The 23,032-nt window shown below is 44.1% G+C and overlaps 2 protein-coding genes across 4 annotated transcripts in view; one reads left to right on the forward strand and one right to left on the reverse strand.

Moving 5' to 3' along the window:
* The window catches only part of SEPTIN10 (septin 10), a 33,839-nt gene extending 25,966 nt beyond the window's left edge, over nucleotides 1–7,873 (reverse strand). The window contains exon 1 of one of the 3 annotated variants that reach the window (XM_069877655.1): nucleotides 7,856–7,873. Coding sequence is in view for 2 of the 3 variants with exons in the window: in XM_069877636.1 (XP_069733737.1) it covers nucleotides 4,481–4,573 (93 nt within the window). In the remaining variant the exon portion in view is untranslated. Of the gene's footprint in view, nucleotides 1–4,480; nucleotides 4,589–5,341; nucleotides 5,404–7,855 lie in introns of those variants that run through there. The other 2 variants (XM_069877646.1, XM_069877636.1) reach the window with 2 other exon arrangements.
* A 186-nt stretch (nucleotides 7,874–8,059) lies between these two features.
* Nucleotides 8,060–10,015, forward strand: SOWAHC (sosondowah ankyrin repeat domain family member C). Its single transcript, XM_069849814.1, has one exon. It carries the CDS (start codon nucleotides 8,087–8,089, stop codon nucleotides 9,338–9,340), a length of 1,254 nt encoding a protein of 417 aa, XP_069705915.1. The 5' UTR covers nucleotides 8,060–8,086; the 3' UTR covers nucleotides 9,341–10,015.
* The last annotated feature ends 13,017 nt before the right edge of the window (nucleotides 10,016–23,032 follow it).

The following is a 23,032-nucleotide window of genomic DNA, read 5'->3' on the forward strand; positions in this document are numbered from 1 at the left end:
CAGCTTAATTATGCTTGAAGACAGCATCTCATCCAAATTTATTCAGTGAATAACTCAAAGCTTGTAATCTCAATGCTACCAGAGCTCTAATACTCCTATAAATACATATTGTTTCTCACTGCCCTCTCAGAATTCGAACTCTCAACAAAACAGCACACAATATAGATTGCTTGAGATAGTCCAAATCACATCTTACTCCTTCCTTCCCCTCCTTTTTAAAGGGTCGGTAGCATAGCGTTCACAGAACCGCATGTGGATTTCTGCAAATTCAATTAGTGAAGTATATTAGTCTATATAAAGCCATCCTGGCCATTAAAAGCAGTGTGCAAAGAAAAATCATTGCTTGAGACAAAAGTAACATTTAAAAATTGGGGTTTTTTTTTCTTTTCAGAAACAAACTAAAAAAATATTTATTTTTTAGATCTGCCTCTTATTTCAAACTAAAACTGCCCAACACTGGCCCATTTCACAGCAAAAGCTGGGTCTTACACTGCATGCAACTCTCTGCATAAGTCTCCTACAGAACCAGGCTTGCAGTCCAGGCAAATAACTAGCTTGCCACTCTGTGTGTAGAGATCATTGAAATTTGCCCTCCAAAGGTTGAGGAAAAAGTACTCAAAGTTTGCGTGCCTAGGCAGGAGGTGATGGTCCTGCCCGGCCCAAGCGGCTAGGCAGGTTACGCACGGGCCCTTGGAAGGATGCCTGGGCACCAACCATGGGTGGATCACAACTTTTTAAGAGCTGCAGACACTCCAAACATGACTCTTCCAGAACCAAGTTTTCCAGTATCATCAATAAGTGTGGACATTCACTAAACCAGACAGCGTATTTTAACCTTCCTCTAACAAACTACATCACTCCCTTAGAGTCAAATACTTTCCTAAGTATCAAAATTTCATTTAATCCAGTAAATATCAATGTTGCTATTGCCTCCTAACACATGAGGTAAGTAGGAAACTAATCAGAACTTACAAGTGAGTAGAAAAATATTTTATATTTTTAAGTAGTCAAAATCTAAAATGTAGACATGTGGTGTAGGCACGCATACCATCGACATCTATCAATGTCAATACATTCATGAGAGAGAGGCAGAGAACAGATGAGGTAAGTAGAGAGAACAGAAAAGAAACCTTGGCAAAATAATACAGAAGAAAGAGAACAGAAAATATAGGAGCATGAGGTAGAAAAAATACAGAGGAAGAAAAGTCCATGAAGATGCAGAGTAAGAAAGGAGATACATTAAAAACTACATGGAATGATAACATCAGTCTATTCTATAAAATAAAAAGCAACACACAGGAGTTAAGTATGGAACAAAACATTCCTCAAAAAAAGGTGTGTAGAAAAGATGTGTGGCCGAAAAAGTGTGTGGCCAAAAGATGATTCAATGAAAACTCATTTGACAATTTCGCTCACAGTGATCATGTAATTTATTCAGTATGACAGAAGCAATAACCAACTCTCAGAGATTGGTCCAAACATCAGAAGTCCATGATTCTTCCCTCATCTCTTTCCGATGATTTCTTACTTGGCATACTGGTGCACCAACTATTTTCACTTTCAGCCCAGTTCAATACATAATACAGATGAAGTTGCCTTAAACCATAGGTCATCATAAGATTTCCTTCATGCACGTATATATAAAGAATCTTAAAAAAATATAACTGACATTTCTGCCCTATGTTTCCATCCCAAGAAATCTGAGGCAGTAATAGAATCTTCTTAAACACCCTGAAATCATCCATGATGGGTAGAGGATAAGGTGACAGCCTTGTTAGTAGAGAACAGGGGGTATGATCGTGCAGGCTGCTACTGAAGACAACTTCTGGACTGTGTTTTGAGATATTTAGGAACAAACAAACAAGCAGAGACACTCTGCTAGTCTTTCAGTTGCGATGAGGCGATTTCACAGACAGCAGCTTATTCATTTGTAAATGCCACTAAGGCCACTCCACCAACAGGCGTTAAAATAACTTGAAAATCCAGCACATGTAGTACCTGTTCCTCTGTTGCTGCCTACAGGTAGATGTGGCAAGAGGCAGCAGGTGGGGAATCAAGACTTGACAACAGAAAAGAAACCAGTTCCTCACAGCTAGTACTCCGTGTGCCAGGCAAAGGATGATGACGACAGCATTGGTTCAGACGGGACTGATCAGCTACTGCTGTGCAGAAGAAAGTGTCATTTTTGTGGTCCATACAGGAAGGTTTCTCTTGACCTGTGTGTTTTCAAGGAAGGAAAAACAAGGAAACGGAAATCTGGTGCTGCCCTCCAAGATGACCTTGACACAGAAAAACATGCTGCTATGAGTACGTGGATACAACTGCACTTGCTTTCGGAAGATGTGCTGTCTCATCTGTGCCTGATGCAGCTTTAACACTGTTTTCTCCTGAGGAGCAGTCAGCGTTTTCTTCACCGCTGACCACATCAGCTCCTCGCCACTGATGTTGCTTATCTGAAGGAGAAAGCAATACTGGCCTTGGATGTGACAATGGCAGTTGCTATCAGAAGGCCTCTTTGACTGCAGCAAGGATTCTTTTTTTCTTCCTTTTTAAGTAATCAATACGAGCACTGTATGCAGTTGTATGCGGGCAACGGCTGCCAAAACTTTCCCAGAAGTCAAGTTTTCAAAATCAGAAGTACTAAATACTTGCACCTCACTTTATGCAGTCTGATTGAAAACAGACTTATAAAAGGTCAGACTGCATTCGGAGTGTGATCTTACATTTCTTTTGCAAGACAACTGAAAACAAAATCTTTCCCATAATGGAGTAGGAAACATTTTAACAATTATGCAGCATGTGTTAAACTAGGAAATATTATTTGCTGTCAATACAAATAGATTTTAAAACATTACATTTTCATTATTTAAATAATTTACATTTATAAGCCTAATTCAAAATCACCCTACTCTATTACAGAACTGTTACGCGTCTGCTTTTACAGTACTCTCTACAGAAGTGTTCTATGTACATGCTTCTCTCTCTTCCCTTGCCAAATCTATCTCCTTAGTAGACCCTCAATCCTGCTCTTACTCACTTTTGCTGATTTACTGCATCTCTTCACACTCTTCACGCAAAGGTTAACCAGCAAAATCATTTGTGTTACTTGTCATACTTTGGCTCTTAGGCTTTTTCCTCTTGATATTTTTCCACCTTCCAATGAGACCCTGCCTGTGAAGTGTTGACTCTCCACCTCACTATATAAATATACATGAAGAGAGAAGGCTATGTGAAGTTAATGCATTGCACTATGTTATGGTGCAGCTTCAAAGGATTTATGCAAGCCTTGAAGAGAACATAAGTGAAATGGAGCTCTGGGCGGGTGCCCTGACAAGCAACTTATGCTCAACAAGTCGTGAGCAAGCAGAGGAACATGAATGAAGCCCTTTCACTCTCACCCGAGGCTGGCTGGGACATAGTCAGCTCTAACAATGGTCCACAAATAACTCTTTCAGCACCCAAACTCAAAGCAGCCCCTCTTCCTTCTCATGCTCCTGCTCTCTTGGGTGTCCCATCAAGAACCAGAGCAAAAACCTGTCCCAGATGGAAATCATACCAAGGAAAGAAAACTTCCAAAAAGCAACAGTTGTTTTCTATTTTTCAGTTTCCATTTTTTCATGCAACTCCACCAGCATAACTGCAGTGTAACAGCACGTAGAGTCACCAAAGACAGTTCTTTACCTATCTTCCTGCTACCAGAAAATGCCAGCTCACTACACAGCCAGATTGGAACATTTTTCCCCCAATGCCTTACACTCCATGCTGTTTCTAGAACCTTTCTGTATGCTTTGCATTGCTCAGATGTAAAACACAGTGGAAAACCCAAGCCATAAATTAATCTATTAATTTTGTGTTCTAAAAGGGAACTAATGCTGCAGCACTAATGTGTGGATGGGTTCAGTGGCTTCAAAGCATAAAGCTGACAGCTTTGCAACTACACATAAGAAAATATTTCTTCATTAGACAGGACTCGACTTACAACACTTGAAACACACGATAATCTATGGAGGCGCTAAGAAGAGCAACACCTGAAAATGAGATCCTTTACCAAGTGTTTTAAAAGCCTGTCAGTTCCGGGGATGACATGGCACACCGAGGCTTTATTCCATTGCTACCCTAATCCCCCCACTCCCTCCTGACCCCTGCCTGCAGCCGCCTTCACCTCTGCCACCCCTCTGGCTGCTCCAGTGCCAACCTGGGGGCAACCCCTGTCCCCGCAGCTCGGTGCAGAGGCATTTGCACCCCTGCACACAGGGTAACCACACACCATACCCCGCTTCTGGTATCAATGTAAATAGTGTAACCATCACCACCCCATTGCCCCTTTGGCACCAGCGTAAATGGAGTAACCACACACCTCACTGCCCTTTCGGTGCCAGTGTAAACAGTATAACCACACACCCCATTCCCCTTCTACAGCTGGCCTAACCACACAGTCCATTCCCCTTCTGGTGCCGGTGTAAATGGTGTAACCACACACCCCATTCCCCTTTTGGAGCTGATGTAAACGGTGTAACCACACACACCATTCCCTTTCTGGAGCTGGTGCAAATGCTGTAACCACACATCCCATTTCCCTTTTGATGCCGGTGTAAACGGAATAACCACAGAATCACAGAATCATTAGGCTGGAAAAGACCCAATGGATCATCGAGTCCAATCATTCCTATCAATCACTAAACCATGTCCCTTAGCACCTCACCCACCCGTCCCTTAAACACCTCCAGGAAAGGTGAATCAACCACCTCCCTGGGCAGCCTCTGCCAGTGCCCAACGACCCTTTCCGTAAAGAATTTTTTCCTAATGTCCAGCCTGAACCTCCCCTGGCAGAGCTTGAGGCCATTCCCTCTTGTCCTGTCCCCTGTCACTTGGGAGAAGAGGCCATCACCCTCCTCTCTACAACCTCCTTTCAGGTAGTTGTAGAGAGCAATGAGGTCTCCCCTCAGCCTCCTCTTCTCCAGGCTAAACAACCCCAGCTCCCTCAGCCGCTCCTCGTAAGACCTGTTCTCCAGCCCCTTCACCAGCTTCGCCTGGCGACACACACCCCTCTCCTCTTTCGGGGCCGGTGTAAACAGCCTAACCACACACCCCATCCCCTTTCTGGTGCCAGTGGAACCACACACCCCATTCCACAGGGGTCTGGAGCCGGTGTAAACCCTGTAATCACCACCACCACCTCCTTCCCCTTCTGGTGCCGGTGTAAACGGCATAACCGCACACCCCATTCCCCTTCTGGAGCCAGAGTCAGCGGAGTAACCACACACCTCCTGTCCCCCCGCAGCCGGTGCCGCACCGGGATGTCCCCTTTCCCTCCCCCCGCCGCCTCTCGGCGCGGACTCACCGGGCGCCGCTGCGCTGGGGCCGCGGCCATGGCCCCGCCGAGCCGGGCGGAGCCGCTCCCGGGCGGAGGGCGGAGCGGCGGCTCCCGGGAGGCGCCGAAAATGCCGCGAATAACCCTCGCCGAGGCGATCCCCAGCGATCCTGTGCGGCGAGGCCAGAACTGGGGGCGGGATGGATCTCCCAAAAACCTTATGCACATTCTGTTACATTCCAGGGTCTAATTTTAACGCTATTATGAACTTCACAACAGTCTGATCTCTTGCTGATTTGGGGCTGAGTCCAATCCCGCCTTTGAGATGGGGAAATCATACAATGGCTTGGATTGGAAAAGACCTTAAATATCATCTAGTTCCACACCCCTGCCATGACCAGGGATTCTTCCCACCACACCAGGTTTCCCAAGGCCCCATCCAACCTGGCCTTGAACACCTCCAGAGATGGGGCTTCCACAACTTCCCTGGGTAACCTGCGCCAGTGCCTCACCACCCTCATGCTGAAGAATTTCTTCCTAATGTCTACTCTACATCTTCCCCCATCCGATTTAAAGACATTTCCCCTCGTCCTATCACTCCATGCCCTTGTAAATTGTCCCTCCTCAGCTTTCCTGTAGCCCCTTTGAGGCACTGGAAGGTCACTATAAGATCTGCTCAGAGCCTTCTCTTCTTCAGGCTGAACAACCCCAACTCTCTCAGCCTGTCCTCACATGGGAGGTGCTCCAGCCCTCTCATCATCTTTGTAGCCCTCCTCTGGACCCATTCCAACAGCTCCATATCCTTCTTATGTTGAGGATTCCAGAACTGGACACAGGACTCCAGATGAGGTCTCACAAGAGAGGAACAGAGGGGCAGAATCACCTCCCTCGACCTGCTGGCCACACTTCTTTTGATGCAGTCAGGATTTGCTTCACCTTCTGGGCTACGAGAGCACACTGCCAGCTCATGTCAAACTTCTCATCGACCAACACCCCCAAGTCCTTTTCTGCAGGGCAGCCCTCAATCATGTCATCCCCCATCATGTACTGAAATCAGGGATTGCCCCGACCCAGGTGTAGGACCTTGCACTTGGCCTTGTTGAACCTCATAATGTTCTCACAGGCCCATTTCTCCATCCTGTCCAGGTCCCTCTGGATGACATCCCATCCTTGCAGTGTGGCAACTGCATCACTCAGCTTGGTGTCATCAGCAAATTTGCTGAGGGTGCACTTGATCTTGCTGCCAATATAATTGATGAAGATATTAAACAGCACTGGCCTCAGTACAGACCCCTGAAGGACACCACTTGTCATGGATCTCCATCTGGACTTCAAGCCATTGACCACTACTCTCTGAATACAGCCATCCAACTGGTTTCTTACCCACCAAACAGTCCACCCATCAAATTGGCATCTCTCCAGTTTAGAGAGAAGGATGTTGTGGCTTTACAGAAGTCCAGATAGATCACATCCATTGGTTTACCCGTGTCCACTGCTGTGGTTACCTCATCACAGAAAGTCACTAAGTTGGTCATACAGGATTTGCCCCTGGTGAAGCCATGCTGGCTGCCATTAATCACCTCCGTGTCCTCCATGTGCTGTAGCATAGCTTCTAGGAGTATCTATTCCATGATCTTCCCAGGCACAGAGGTCAGGCTGACAGGTCAGTACTTCTCAGGGTTGTCTTTTCTACCCTTCCAACCCAAACCATTCTATGTTGCTATGATTCTGTGATCTGTTCCATGATCTTCCCAGACACAGAGGTGCAATGCTACCATATACAATCACATATGCTTAGTATTAAGCATGGCAATCATGAAGAAATACCAAGCCTTTTTTTTTTCCTGAGGGCCAAACAGAAGTTTCATAGAACAGTTTAGAGTTGGAAGGGACCTTAAAGATCATCTAATTCCAACCCCCCATCATCTCCAAAGAATGAACAGTGTCTGTTTTAAAGAATCATAGAATAGTTTGGGTTGGAAGGGACCTTAAAGATCACCCAGTCCCAACCCTCCTGCCATGGGCAGGGACACCTCCCACTGTACCAGGTTGCTCAAGGCCCCATCCAACCTGGCCTTTAACACCTCCAGGGATGGGGCAGCCAGTTTCCCTGGACAACCTGTTCCAGTGTCTCACTACTCTCTATCCTCAAGAAATTCTTCCTAATGTCTAGTCTAAATCTGCCCCTCTCCACTTTATACCCATTGCCCCTAGTCCCCTAGAAAGGGGAATGGAAGGAGCAGAAAGGGGAATGGAAGGAGCAGAAAGGGGAATGGAGGAGGCAGAAAGGGGACTAGAGGGGCAGAAAGGGGAATGGAGGAGCAGAAAGGGGAATGGAGGGGCAGAAAGGGGAATGGAGGGGCAGAAAGGGGAATAGAGGGGCAGAAAGAGGAATAGAGGGGCAGAAAGAGGAATAGAGGGGCTGGAAGAGGAATAGAAGGGGCAGAAAGGGGAATTGGAGAGGCAGAAAGGGGAATTGGAGAGGCAGAAAGAGGAATGGAGGGGCAGAAAAGGGAATAGAAGTGATCCCTCTCCGGTTTATACCTATTGCCCGTCGTTCCACCACTACAAGCCGCACATGCTCTCAGGGGGACGGCCTCATTGTCAACAGAAAGAACACACACACCCCCCCCGCCCAGTCACCGCGTTACCCGCCGCAGAGCCCGGCTCGGCCCCGCTCCGGCGCGGCTCCCGGGGCGGCGCGGCCCCTCCCGGCCGGCGGGGGCGCGGCGGGAGGCGGGAGGCGTGGCGGGCGGCGATGGGGCCGGGGCGGTGATGGCGGAGCTGCGGCAGGAGGCGGTGGTGGGGTTCCTGGCTTCGCGGGGCGGGCGGGCGCCGAACGCCGAGCTGCTGGAGCATTTCCGCGAGTGGCTCAGCCCCGCGGACCGCGACCGCCGCGACGCCGCCCGCCGCCGCTTCAAGGAGGTGGTGAACGCCGTGGCCGCCGTGCGCCAGGACCCCGGCACCGGGGTGAAGTACGTGCATCTCCGCCGCCGCTTCTGCCCCGCGGAGCCGCCCCGCGAGGGGAAGGAGGAGGAGGAGGAGAAGGGGGATGCGGGCGGGCGGCGGGGAGAACCCCCCCGTGCGGGCGGCGGGCGGCGCGGGGCCGGGGAGGAGGCGGAGGAGGCTGCGGGCGGCGGGCGGCGGGGCCAGCGGGAGCCGCCGCGCTCGCCCAAACGCGGAGCCGCGACCCGCGGCCGCGACTCGGACAGCGCCTCGGTGGCGTCCGAGGAGGAGGGGAGCGGCGGCAGCGGCGGCGGCGGCTCGGCGGCTCTGGACCCCCTGGAGCACGCCTGGATGCTGTCGGCTTCGGACGGGCGGTGGGAGAGCCTGGAGGGGCTGCTGAGCGTCGAGCCGGCGCTGCTGGGCAAGAGGGACTTCATCACCGGGTTCACGGTGCTGCACTGGGCCGCCAAGCACGGGCGGCAGGAGCTGCTGGCCGCCCTGGTCGGGTTCGCCCGGCGGCACCGGGTGCCCGTGGACATCAACGCGCGGACGAGCGGCGGGCACACGGCGCTGCACCTCGCCGCCATGCACGGCCACGCCGAGGTGGTCAAGCTGCTGGTCGGGGCCTTCGACGCCGACGTGGACATCCGCGACTACAGCGGGCGCAAAGCCGCGCAGTACCTGCAGCGGGGCGCCGCGGGGGACGTGCGCAGCCTGGTGGGAGCCCCGGACGACGAGGAGGAGGAGGAAGGGGAGGCCGCCGGCAACGGGAGCGGGCGCTGGAGGCTCTCCAAGGTGTTGCCCTCCAACCTCATCGGCTACCGGCTCTCCCACCACCATCACAGCGCCGGGGACGAAGCGGAGGGCGCCGAGGGGGCGGCCGTGCCGGGCAAGGGCAAGGAGATGGCCAGGAAAGCCTCCGGCAGCGGGCGGATGAAGCCTCGGCTTAATAAGATCCGCTTCAGGACTCAGATCATCCACAACACGCCTTCCTTTCGCGGCGACGCCGAGGAAGAGGAGCAGGACGAGAAATCCCTGAAAGCACCCTTCCAGCTCAGGCCAAAGTCCAATGTCTTTGGATAAGGCTGGGGAGACGGAGGTCTGGGAGGTGGGCGTATGGACCGGAGCACCCTGGGCTGTAGCGCAGAAGGTGAGGCAGGTGCCAGCGGATGCTCGTCTAGACCTCATGTGCTCCGGGGAGATGGGTCCCGAGGATCTTGCATTGACTCGTTTTGGTGGGTCCAGTGAGCTCAGTGGGTCAACGGGGCTCTGGTAGGTTACAGCTCCCGAGGGCAGCTGCTTCAGCTGGGCCCTCGGTGCTGAAATGGGAGGCAGAAAATGCATTGAGAAACACTGGGGTGTTCGAAAGCTGCGCTCCTTTCTCTCTAAAGGCAGGCTTTGGGATTGGAAACGTGAATTAGAGAATCCACTAGGATTAGCAAGCTGACTGGGGGAAAGAAAAGTGCAAATGCTCTGCTCTTATATTATTAACTGGTACTATAAACTACTTACAAACGTCTTGCTATGTAAGGACACCTCAGTAATATGCAAATATACTGTTAAGTTTCTCTTTAACAGCAATACCACCTTGGCACAGTGTGGAGTTGGGTGCCCAAAATGAGATGGTAGATAATGGTTTCCTGTCAGAATCCAGGCTTTGATCCAGCAAAGACTTGAGTCTGTGTTGACTTTATGCATTTCAAAATTGAAAATTGCCTGATGTAAGATCATGAGTATATTTAAAAAAAAAGAAAGAAACCCAATCTGTTGCACTGCAAACAGTGAATAAAGTTAACCATGGGCATAAGTCTCTGCTGTCTGAGGTACTACTGAGCTTGCTTATTGCTGTTGGAGTACTAATACAAGGTAATGGAAGCAAAGAGTCCTTTTATATACTTGGTATCTTATGTTTTGTCTTAGGCAAAGCAATTTTATTTTAATCACTGTGAATTCTCAAGTGCCAGACCTAGCGCAGTTCCAGTTATTGAGTCTGGTTCGTTCTTGTTGATGTTGTTTGTGTAACTCACTACATTTAAAGTCAGGAAAGTGTGTTGTGTGAGCTACCTGTGAAAGTCATTCTCTTTTAGAAAAGAGCACAGACACCATTGCATGAAATCTTCATCAAAATCTAATATGGTCCTGTAATGTAACAGGTCTGCATTTGCCAGTAACTTGTGTGCCAATCCCTTCAACTGATTTGTGCAGAATGGGGGGGGGGAAGGAAAAGAAAGGAAAAAAAAAAAGGAGGATGTATGAATTCACTCGCAAGGTGAAAACATAACTCTGAAACTCTATCCCTGTTTATCATCCTGAGGGAAAGCAGTATAGTGACATATTCTAGTTAAGTGATGGCAATGGTGTTTGAGTTCTTTTAAACCTGTGTTTCTAGAGAAGTGATAAGCAATGTTTTGAACTGTTGTTTCACGACCTAGTAAGTCTTAATCTGATTGATGAGCCTATCCATCTGCTACAGCTTTCAGAAATCTTGAATCTTGTTTCTCTGCTTTAAAGGTAGCAATTCCAGTGAAATCTAGGAGGCAGATTGTATCCAGACTAGGCTTTCCTTAAGAATAAGGTATTGAGTTGACCCTGGATCCTGCTCAAAGTAGAAGCTCATCTGTGCGTAAAAGGTACAGCCAATTTCAATGCAACATTTGTCAAAGCACATTTTGAGTTGGCTTCCTCAGAATGTGTGTGCATGTCTGGCCGGTAGCTAACCAAAAGCAGATAGGCTCTGACACGTTAAAATCCAAATTTGAGACACTGATCAAATGCATGCCACAAGGTGCAGAATGCCTCACAGGGAATCTGCTGCTGGGAGTTGTACACTTTCAAGGTAACAGCTCTCTATAGCTGCTGCTGGTGGCTTACGTTTCTTGTAGCAACAGGGAGAGGGAGTGCTAGCAATTCCTTGGTTTCAGACTTCCTGTGCAGATAAATTACCAATTCCCGGTCTTTTGTGTCAAAACCTGATAAAATACGGTATTTGCATAGGCATGCAAGCAGCACGTCACTATTTTGGGAAAAGTTGCATCAAAAAGAATTGAATGTCTGCATAGGTGCTGGTCATTACTTTTGTGCAAAAAGACTAGAAATTATGCAGAGGTTCAGCTTTAGTTTATCATTTATAAACTATATTATTATAGATTTCATGTGCCTTCATTTTGTATTGGTTGCCACAAATGTGATGGATAAGTTCAGTCTTGCAAAGCACTTTGTCTTTACATCTGTGGGACAGGACCAGGAATTTTCCCTCAGCCCCTCCCATTTAAGATGTAAACTTGTACAACAGTGAGGTATCAGAAAGCTTGGGGGGAATCATACACATTATACTGTAGAGCTAATTATTTTGTAACAAAGAAGATAATTAAACATGTAAGTCTTAAACTTCCTTCACTCTGGAAGATAAATAGCTATTTAGGCTTCTGTAGAAAGGAAGATTTGCAACTTGAGCTCTCTTCAGCATGGTACATCTGAATTGAACAGGTGCTCCATACAACTACCTGTGTCCAAACCTCATTCAAGTAACTTTCTGCTTTGAGAGTTCATAGTTCTTTAATATGAACTGTTGAAGTGTTTATCTCTTCACGTACAATTAGCGAAGAATTGCACAAAAATACTGAGTCTTAGCTGTTGGGGCCTAGGGAAATAATTTGGGTGTTTCAGGATTTGGAATATAGCACACTTTGGTTTTAAAAGACTAACAGGAACGGTCTTACCTTGCATAATACAGTAGAACTTTGTTAATTACTAAGGGAACTTGAAAAATGGTAAAACGATGCCTCGTTTATAGCTTATTCTCTGAACTATCAAAGTGAAACTGTTGTTCCACTCATACTGTTTAGCTGTCAATTAATGGAATTTCACCACAATGTCCAAAGGTCTCTGCAAGGTGGGATGTAACAAAGCAAACATCTCTGCTGGTGTTTGAGATGTATTGACCAATGGCTAGATAACCACTAGTGTCTGTCTGCGCTATGGGACTAAAGCACTTTGATTTCACATTACGACTTGTCACATTCCACATGGTTACTTTTTATAACATGAGCTAAAACTTAAGTTTTGTTTGGAGATAGGAAAGGCTTAATGCCCTGTTGCAGAATATTTACAGTCTAAAGGTACTCTCGAGTCAAATATTTTGGATATGTTGCCTACAAAGGTGTGAATTTGAAATAAAGTTGTATGGTACAGAAAACTGGAGCACTTACTGGTGTCTTTCTAATGGTGTGCTTGAAGTTACTGGATGTGTGTGTTCACATTTTATGACGGTGTGTTAAGGCAGCAAGACTGCAATGTAGACATTTGATATCTTTTATTGTATTTTATGTTTGATTTTTTTTTAAAGGCCTGGAAGCCTATCAGTTTTTATTAATACAGGTTTTTATGGGTGTCTTTCTTAATGGTTATGAGTTAAGAATCTGTAAGCTTTAGTTTTACTGAAATAAAAAGAGCCCATGAATTGTTTATGCTTGAATCAACTTCTGTGCACTTCATATATAGGTGCTACTTGCATATTGGCTGTTAAAACTATGTCCCATTTTGAGGGGGTGGGGAGGAGGTGGTTATCATCAAGATGTCTGGTATCATCTAGCACTCGAAGGGTAAGACACAGAAGGAATACAGTCGGGTTGTTTGCAAGACCGTAACATTTTTCTTTGGCAGTTACTCTCTAATAGCTCATGTCAAAGTAAATGAAGACACAACAAAATTTTTCTGTAGAGAAGTTTGTCTAAATAAGGGCCTGGGAGAATGGCATTGCTTAACTTAAAATAGCATCCTGACCTTATTTCTATACGGCTAAATATCTCTTACTCCAGGAAGACTAATGCTAGTTTGGGTCACTAGTCTAAAGGTCAATACCTAATTTAAAAAGGTTTACAATTAAGGGGGTTTGTCATATGTCTTAACCACACCTGACTGCTTCTCTAAAGGGGAGTTTCGTTTCACTACTGTGACGGACTGGGGGATTTGATATATCTAAACATGCCTTCAATCCCTTGTCTTATCAAAGTATGTGTTAAAACTAGTAAACCTTGTGCTGCCAGTAACTCTTCTAAGACATCCAGGTTTGTGCTTGGGCTGAAAAAAAAGCTCAGCTGTTACTCTGCTGGTGGATCAGGATACATGCAGCTCCAAACCAAGCATCTCCAAATCCAAGTGTCCCCGCATAGTTTGGGGACACAAGTGAGAGGAGTAGGGAATGGGAAGTGTTCTTGGAAGCTCAGGGGAGAGTAGGGGCATGTGGGAAGTAGTTGAGGTTATGGAGGAGACAGAGGACTCTTTGGGGAAGAGCCTTGCTGACCATGTGTTGAGTGTCCTGACTAGTTGTTTAGAAAATTGTATCTAAACATGTATCCCTTCTCCTATAGAATAATATTAAGAGAGATGATCAGCTGAGGGCACAAATGCAAATTAATGTCTGATGTGAGGTATTTCAGTTGATCCTCTTAGCAACATTTCTTAGTGTAGCTAGTACTGTTTGCAAAAGCCCAAACAGCTCTTCTGTTGAGTGCACTACAGCTGTTGCCAGAGAGTCCTGGTATGTCACATTGGTCCCGCTTAACTAGGCTTCTCACTGGGAGAGAAGCCCTTCAGCACTGCATTGCTAGCTTATTTTTCCATGGGCTTGAAAGGAGGGTTGAGGGAGCTACAGTCCTGACTTGGTATGCCTTGAATTTTACAGAATGCAGATGAACCTGAAAATAGTAGATTAAACTTTGGAGACCTCATCCAGACAAAAAGTAGTTTAGATTAGTTTTGTTGTTGGAGTTGAAGAAAAAGAAAATAACAACAAAAAATGTACATAGTGTCATTTTTTTCATGTCCTCAGCTGAGTGTGGAGAGAAGGAAGGCATCTGAGATTAATATTAGTGTTTAGAAGAGGGGCTAGCTTTTCAGTTTATGTTAAATTGTGAACAGTTTGGCAGGAAAAGAATGGAATGTGTGATTTTTCAATTTCCAATTTTGTTATAATGAAATATCTTGTCTTCTAATTTTGCAGCTATTCCAGAATTTATCTTGTATCATTTTTCAGTTTGGCCAGAATTAGTACTCACGTGTCCTAATATGCACAGATTATTGGAAAACCTGAGCCAAACTACCAAGTTTTGTTTGTTTGTTTTTAATAAAAGTGTGTTTACAGGTGAGCTATTTCATCTGTGGTAAAACCTGAAGAAACAGTATACTGAGGCTTTTACAAGGAGTTAAGCTGCTAGTGGCATGTGGAAGTTACCTTAAAAGCAGGTTATACTCAAATCAAAGTGCAAAAGCATTGTGTTCTTTCAGCTAGATTAGTCATGTTAATTGAGCCGTTGCAGTTTAGGTGCACCTACCCCTGTGTGTAGACAACCGTGCACTGTTTCCTTCCTTGTATTACTGGGAAATGTAAGAAGAAGCTAGCAAGTTCTATTAATCTACTTTAACATGCCTTTATTCCATTAAAAGGCATTTTGCAAACCCATGGTAGGACTGTCGAGAAGTGACGATGGAAATCAACAGAGCTGTGTCCACGCATGCCTCTGCATCGATGCAGATAAAACATTGACGCTTACTGCTACCCGTCTATAGCAAACAGCCTATAGAATGCATCCTGTCATCAACCCTTGTCAGTGAAGGGAGACTTTAGAAATGTAAGTGTTTCTGTCCACCAGAGAAATTCAGTTACTTGGGCTGTATCTAGAGCTAGCCCTAGAATCAGTTGAAACACTGTGTTTTTCCAGTGTTTTTTCCTGAAGCTAGAGGCCTTTCACTTTTTGTAGCTGACTGTTGAGCTCTACCAGTTATTACACTTCACAGTTCCTTAGAGTGCCTGAGAAACCAGTAGTAGAATGGGCATAAATAGCAGGTACCTCTTCTTGGAGCTGGGTGGGGTGGTTGATATTTTATTTTTTGTTGTGGTTTTTTTTTTAATTTTGAAAAAGAGATAAAGAACGTCCACAGTATTTGTTGGGGCACAGAAATCACTTGGGATAGTTCATACTAAGGAGGTGCTGTCCATGCTACTACTTAAAATACAGAAAGGCAAAAATAATGGCAGGCTTTAAAGATGTCCTCTGTTTTTCTGGACATAGACATGCATAACATAAAGCCTCAAAGCACCCCAAAATCTGCTTGTAACACTTGAATATATAAGGGCATTTATATTTGGTATTTCTTTTCCTTGTTACCTATTGCATAGTATCATACTGTAGGTATATCTTACGGAAACAAGTCTGTGAGAATTTCGGAGAGTATAATTAAAGGGATGCAGCAAGGTCCTGTTGGTTCAAGTGGCTCCTACAACAGGACTGTTAGCTGCCAGCCTCACACTTGCCTTCTGCTTCTTGAAATGTCCCCTTCTGCCGCAGTTGGGCTGGGAGGAATAGACTGCAGGTGTTGTAGCAACCACCCCATGCAGTCTGTAGCTGCACAGTGTGGGCTGTAGCTGTGGTACATCTGAAGCCTTTTAAAGCTGCTGGCTTTAAAAGTATTTCCCTTGACAGGGATGGAAGCAGAGATGCTACATCATTTTACTTTTAAAGCAAGTCCAGAGAAGGGCCACAAAGATGATCAGAGGGCTGGAGCATCTCCCATAGGAGAACAGGCTGAGAGAGTTTGGGTTGTTCAGCCAAGAGAAGAGAAGGCTCCAGGTGAACTTTATAGCAGCCTTCAAGTACTTAAAGGGGGGCCTACAGGAAAGCCAGGGATAGGATATGGGATTATGGTTTTAAGCTGAAAGAGGGGAGATTTAGATTAGGTATTAGGAAGAAGTTCTTTACTGTGGGGGTGATGAGGCAATGGAACAGTTTGCCCTGGGAAGCTGTGGATGTCCCATCCCTGGAGGTATTGAAGGTGAGGTTGGGTGATACTTTGAATAACCTGATCTAGTGGAAGGTGTCCCTGCCCACGACAGGAGGGTTCGAACTGGGTGATCTTTTAGGTTCCTTCTGATCCAAACCATTCTATGATTTTATGATTTCATCTGCCTGTGGCATTTATGCAGGTATTACACTTACATATGAATAAATGGCATGAACTAAACTATGGATGAAACTAAGGTGCTTAGGAGATTTTTACATTTAAGTGATGCCAAGTCCTTCATATAGCAGATACTACTCCCCAGTGATTTCAGTATTGTGTACCTTAAAGCAATACTGTGAACAGCAGACCATTTTGTATAAGGAACACTAAGCATGGTTCACAGGATGTCCATTAGCCATGCCAGAACTAGTATCTTTTATGAGGGGTCCTAAATGGGAGTTCTGACTAACCTGAATGCCCACCTCATCCTCCTTTTCAGGTGAGTCCCTTTTGATCCCTGTATAGACGAATCCGAATTCTGGAAAACTTTGCCCCACATTAGAAGTAGAAGACTGTAACTTTACGGATGACTAATCATTTTGAAAGTTCACACCCTTCAAACTGAAGTAAAGAGAAAGGGAGAAAGAAAAAAAAGAAGTAACCTACCTCAAACATGTCAGCACAGACAGTGACTGAGCCATACAGAGCAACAGCTCCTTTTTTTGATCACTGAATGATTTTAGTGTTCCCCATTCCGCAGTAGTGCTCTTCCTTTTCCAGTACCTCGTTTAATTCCCACTAACTTCTACAGGGGCTACTACAACTATCAATTAGTTTAGTGTCTTGGTAATGAAAAATTACTCACTCAGAGAATATTACTTTTTCCCCAGTGGTCTTTTTAGAAAGGAATTATTACCATAAGCTACGGAGCTGTTGTTGCTAAGATCACTTTCTGTGGTCCTTTATAGCCTCATGAAGGTTTTGCCTGCTCTTTTGACTTGAGCTTCAATGGAACAACAGGGAAGTTATACCGAGGAAGTGCAATTTGATTAACTGGGACTGGAGGAAATGTATTAGGCTGTCAAAGCTTCTGTTGATGACATTGCTACTGCTACTGATTGTAGGTTAGTATTGCTAAATCACAGTCTGTACCCCATAGTATCAGATGTTGTTCAAATACAAGAAAGGTTGTAGCTCCTGGAATCTTTGTAGCTTCCTCAACTGTGGCAGGTAGGCAGAAAAAATGTATGCAAAATAAATCAAATATGTACATATACATATACAAAAAAGAAAAAGACACATTTTTAGCTAGATTGTTCACTATTTTCCTCTTGCACCTCACTATGACTCTCTTGGGAGCCAGTCAACTAATTTAAAAATCTTCTAGAACATTTGGCATTCATAAAATTTCAAATAGCATTTAAAGGATATCATTAAGCCAAATTTTCAAACCTACGTTCTTAAAACCTAGTTTAAACAACGCAATAGAATTCATGCTAAATTGATTTAGTACTCCTAGGAAGGAGCTTAAGCCCAACCTAAGCAATGAATATGCGACAAAATAAGCATGTGACTGCAAGACTGGCTGCCAGGCTTTAGCTGGCACCTTGCATTCAGATCCTGGGCTTGATACCTAGCTACTGTAATGACAAGTACTGCAGAAAATCTACCTTGTGTGTTCCCTCACTAATGTTTATAAAACAATTGCATTTAAAAAAAACTCTGTTAAAAAAATTGACATTTGAAATTTAGTCTAAGTTTGCAGTGTAGCTTTAATTATAGACCCGTTACAAGTCTCACTAAGCCTGCTGTTCCCTGTTATCTGCTTTTTTATTTGGGAAATGTGAGAAAAAAATAGGCTATTGCTGTTATAGAATACTCAGGTTCCTATGTTTCATCATAACAGCAGTGTTACCCTACCCTTACAGAGCATCTCTAGATTCTCTACAGACGCTACTAAATTGCTTCCAACCTACATATAAGAACAAAAAATACTGCTTTAGAGTGAACCTCACTGAATATTATAAGCCTGAGGAAATTAGAGGCATGTAAATGCTGTATGAGTTGTCCAACTTAACACAGGAAGGCTGTGAATAAGTAGGAAATATGAAGTACTGTACCTGCAAAAACTCTGTTCAACCAAATTCTCATTAAATATTCAGTCCTACGATCTTAAATATGGAATTTATGTGGGATTCAAATATTTGCTAATTTTAGCGGTTTTGACTAACATCTTTAAATAGTTTCTTTGCTCCCATGATTGACAACTTTGCATTTGCCAGTTGTCTCCCTTTTTATTTTATCCACCCTGTGGCATACAGTGACAATGTGGCAATTCATAAATGAGTGGGTGACATTAAATGTCACTGTTAATCCTAGCCAGTATTGATGTAAAAAGGTCTGTTTGTGTTTGCTGGCTAAACCCTCCATCTAACAGAAGGCATTTATTAGTTCTGTTGTTAGAATGATTGTTTCCTAATGACACAGTGACGCTACATGTTATTGTGCACAGAAGCAGAAAAGACAGCTGATGGAATTACAGTGCAAATTACAAATTGCAGTCTCACAGGGACTTAATAATAAAATTTTAGGGTTTTTTCCTGCAAATGTGCATTGCTTCTACTTCACCCCAGAGCTATGATTAACTAGAAGTTCCTAATGATTAACCTTAGCCACACTTTCTTCATGTCAAGTGCAGGAATATATTTGGTGCTGGCATGCATTTTCCAACTCGTATTTTATCAGCAGCAGTATTAGCATCTTAATTGAACAGGACCAATCTGTTTGATCTACAGGACCAATGCAGTATGGTTGACTTCATAACCAATCAAGAAGTTAAATGATTATACCAGTTATTTTTTAAAATTTGTTTATAGTCAAAAGAGGGAACAGGGACTTTCTGAAGATAAGTACTTTTAAGCCAACCTAAGTTTTTATGGTAATCACTGAATACAAAGCCAGAGTTCTCTTTCATTTGAACACCACAAACTTGCGACACGCAGCAAATTATGGCATAGGAGACTGGTTGTTAGTCTGCAGATTACAGAATGACTTCAAGAAAGTGCTTGATCCAACTTTTATTGCTTTCATTGTGTTCTCATAATTGCAAATTGAGCCAGGCATAACTTCAAAAGAGCAATATTAATGTACAAGCCTTGTGTCACTCGACGAATAACTAGTGGCCTCTCCACAGACTGCCACAGAATACTCCATGCCTCAAAGCTTAAATGCTGCTAACCCAGGATTAAAAGTACCTTCCTTGATTCAGAAAAACTAAAATACTCCAAAACAAAGTTTTGTGTCTTGGGATCCTGGCCTTCAGCAAATCTCTGAAGTAGAAAACCAGCACCTGGAGGTGTCTTTATGCGCAATTCTTCATCCTGTACTGTGGTTTGATGTTACACCTATTCAGGCCCACCTGAGCTTCCAAGGAAAGACATAGATTCCCACTGCTTCATCCCTATCCTATTCCCAAATATATGTACCCACAGCATCTTGCACAGGACCAACCTGTTGTGCAAGGTGAAGGCCTTTAGCCTATTAGCCCAACTGAAAGCTAAGCTTCCACTACCTTTGAAATGGATTCTGGTCTGGCTGAGGAATTTGGTGCCTGGAGAGTTTAGTTCCACCTCAGGGTCAAGACCAACTGAATAGGGATTTCATGAAAGCTTCTTTTATCTTGGACAGTGTGAAATATTTAGAATACAAAAGCCTCAGAGGGACTTGGTTCTCGCTTGTTTTCTCAAAATGGTCTTGAAAAGATCACCCATGAGGATATGGAGTCTGTTCTGCATAGGGGAACAGGGTGATGGATCCTGTATGACTAGCTAGACTAAAGTAATTTTCTGTTTCTGATTCTGTGATCATTCTCATCAGATCTGTTTTCAAATCTATCCTTCTTCCTCTCCTAGAAACTCTACCGTTTTGGTTTTTCCAACCACTTTACAGAGTAACCTGTTAGGCACTCAATGCAAGTAAGTATTGGTGTTCATACCTGGGAGCTTTCAAGGGTGGAGTAATATAACACTGTCGAGCGCAGAGGACTGGCTGCCTGCAGCATTCTTTGCAAACTATTCAGCAGTCATTAATGGGCAAGAAAAAAATGGAACATAGACTGAAAAACAGAACAGATAACTAAGCAGAAACGTAACACCTCCCTAGTTTTTACTCCAGTGTTATTGTCGAGCTCCAGTTCTCCCGAGCTTGTATTGTCAAGGAATGGGAACTGAGGCTCAGAACCCATTGAACTAATCTCTGCTCATACAAGATTTAAAAGAAACAATGATCAGAAAGCATGCATTGAAAATGTGAGTTGAACTAACCAAGTCCTCCTTAACAAATTTTTGTGGGTTTAACAAAAAAAATATGAAACGAGAAGTAGCCAAAAGTTAAAGAGAACAATAAAAGAACTAAATAAAAGTATTTTAAAAGCTCCTTTTTAAATTACTTGGATAAAGTCTAACACAACTGGCTGCTGCTTTACCAGAAAACGAGTAATAACAATAACCTTCAGTCAGAGCTCCTTATCCTGCCAAAGTTCCTACGTTGTTTTTGCCCCTAAATGCTGTTTTAAACTTAAGAACATGATTTATGTTGTTCGATGTTTGGTTTTCTTTTTAAATCACCATGGAAAGCATTCCATTCTTCAGCAATCTTGTGTATGTAACAGGTTTTTTGTATTTATTTTCTTTCATTCTTTTCTAATGGACTTCTTTTTTTCAAAAGGATCAGAGCTGGAGCTAGTACCTCTCAAGAAGAGTCTGTCATCTGCAGTTAAAGAGTTTATATCAAAATTTGCCAAGCTAGGCAAGGGGATTTCCTCATACAATTTAATGAAGGATAAGTGGCTAATTCTTCTTTACTGTTTTAAGAGTCCCAAATTAATCTTGTCTGCACTATCTAGACCTCCCATATACATTTCAGTTTTTAGTTATTCTCTTTACAAGCCTTGTTCAGATTCCAGGAGGTCCCTTCCCATGCAAATACCTCAGCGTTTCAGTTTAGGAGCAGTGACTATGAAGTTGGGACAGCAGCACAAGAGGCAGTAACTGCAATTGAAGTTGTAGTGTTTTAAGGAATAGGCTGTGTACCGATATCAACTAGAAAAGAGCAACACGTATGCAGGAAAAAATGCTTTATGCCAGCAGTGACTCACATTGATGTGGTTGCATCTGAATGAGATTTTTGACTGTCTTCGTATTGTTTATCTTTTTGAGCTTTCATGGAAGGGACTGGGTATTTAAGGCTGGTTCATTGATACAAGGAGAAACAGCAATACTGTAAAGTCACAGGAACTGGAAGAGAGGAAAAAGGCAAACTAACTGTGAGTAATTCTTAGTCCAAGGGCATAGATTTCTCTATAACACTTTCTAGAGTGTGCTTACCAACTACTCAAGTTTACTGCTTCTTACTCTAAGGGGGACATACTCTATGTCCCCAAACAAACTGTTTTTACCCCTATAGTCAGAAATACTATATGCATGAAAAGTTGTTGCAGCATTATGAATCCTGCAGAAATGTTATGGACTCTCGTAGCCAGGGAACACACTTCTTAGAGTTACACAATTGCACAGCACAGTTAATGCAGCACAGTTAATGCACAGCTGCAGCAATATGACAGAACTCTGCCAATCTACATGCACCTTGACACTGCAAGAGGAGGTACCAGTCCTCTGCCAGCCCCGCCAGCCCCTCACACCAGGTGGAAGTTCTAGATCTCTTCTGAGCACTGGCTCTGGTGCTCATCTGGTGGAACTAAGTGCCCATTGAAATCACTGTGCTGCCAAAAATAAGGTTAGCAGTTTCTGCCAGGTGAGAATTGGCTCACCAACTTGAGTCTGAGAGCCAGAGGTGGTTCAAGGCAAAGGGACAAAGCTTTGTGGCTGCAAATAGGGCTGGAGGGATTAGGTTAAGACTAACAGAGAACGTCTGGAATGCCCATTCTGGCAGTGGCAAACCACTATTAATCCTCAGATGTATTGTGCAGCTATGGCCCTATGTTTATATGTGCTCTTGGTGCATTCTAAATATCCCGTGACATAGTTTAGTTTAAATCATTTACTGTCATTCCCAGGCTAATGACAATTATTTTCTTTGTGGCTTCTAGATTTTCCTTAATGCCAGAATTCACACAAATATATTTTGCAAGTACAATTTCCATGCCTTAAATTTGTATCTTACTTATGCTAATGCATTTTGCATCTAGCCTACATTTTCTGGCCACCGAGGACTTCTGTCTTCTGCATCCCAAGATAAGTGAAGCATGATCTCTCCTGAGACCAGCAAATGCTTTTAATGCAGCACTCAGTAAACAGCAACTTATAAGGGACCTGATGAAAAAAAATATTGTGTAACTGAACACGTAACTGGACTGATTGGTCCCTTAAGTGTGCTCAGAGAGTAATAAGCACAAGGATGTCAGCCCAATCAGAACAAATTAGAATGAAGATATCCTAAATACTTAAATATTCCTGTTTGTAACTTTGCAGCAACGGCGCTTTGCTAGCCAGAACTTGCTGTACCAGAAGACTAGTTTAACTGAATACTGTCCTCCTCCTGCATGGTGTGATTGCCACCAGAAGGATTTCTAAGCTGTGTTTTAAAGTTGTTTCTTTTTCTGTCTTATGGCAAAATACTTTTTTTTTTTTTAAAAAATAAGAAATCCACAGAGTATATAGTATATCTGGAAAGCAAGCAAACACCACATTGCAGTAATATGCCCTTCCAAATAATGACATACTGCCAGAATACTCTGATTGGAAAGTTTCCACTGAATTATGTGTGGAGACAAGGCTTTATTCTATTGGTTTGCAAACACCACACATACCTTATGGTCACAACTTCCATCACATTAGTATAAAGATGCTTCCGGAGACGGATTCTTCTTTTGAGAAATATGCATTTCCACATCAAAATGGTTAACCCATTATGAGGCAATATAGTTCATGTGCAGATAAGGTTTTAGAGCTCAGATAGCCTATCCTTAAGAGTAAGACT

The sequence above is a fragment of the Phaenicophaeus curvirostris genome, chromosome 1, assembly GCF_032191515.1.
Source record: "Phaenicophaeus curvirostris isolate KB17595 chromosome 1, BPBGC_Pcur_1.0, whole genome shotgun sequence".
NCBI lineage: Eukaryota > Metazoa > Chordata > Aves > Cuculiformes > Cuculidae > Phaenicophaeus > Phaenicophaeus curvirostris.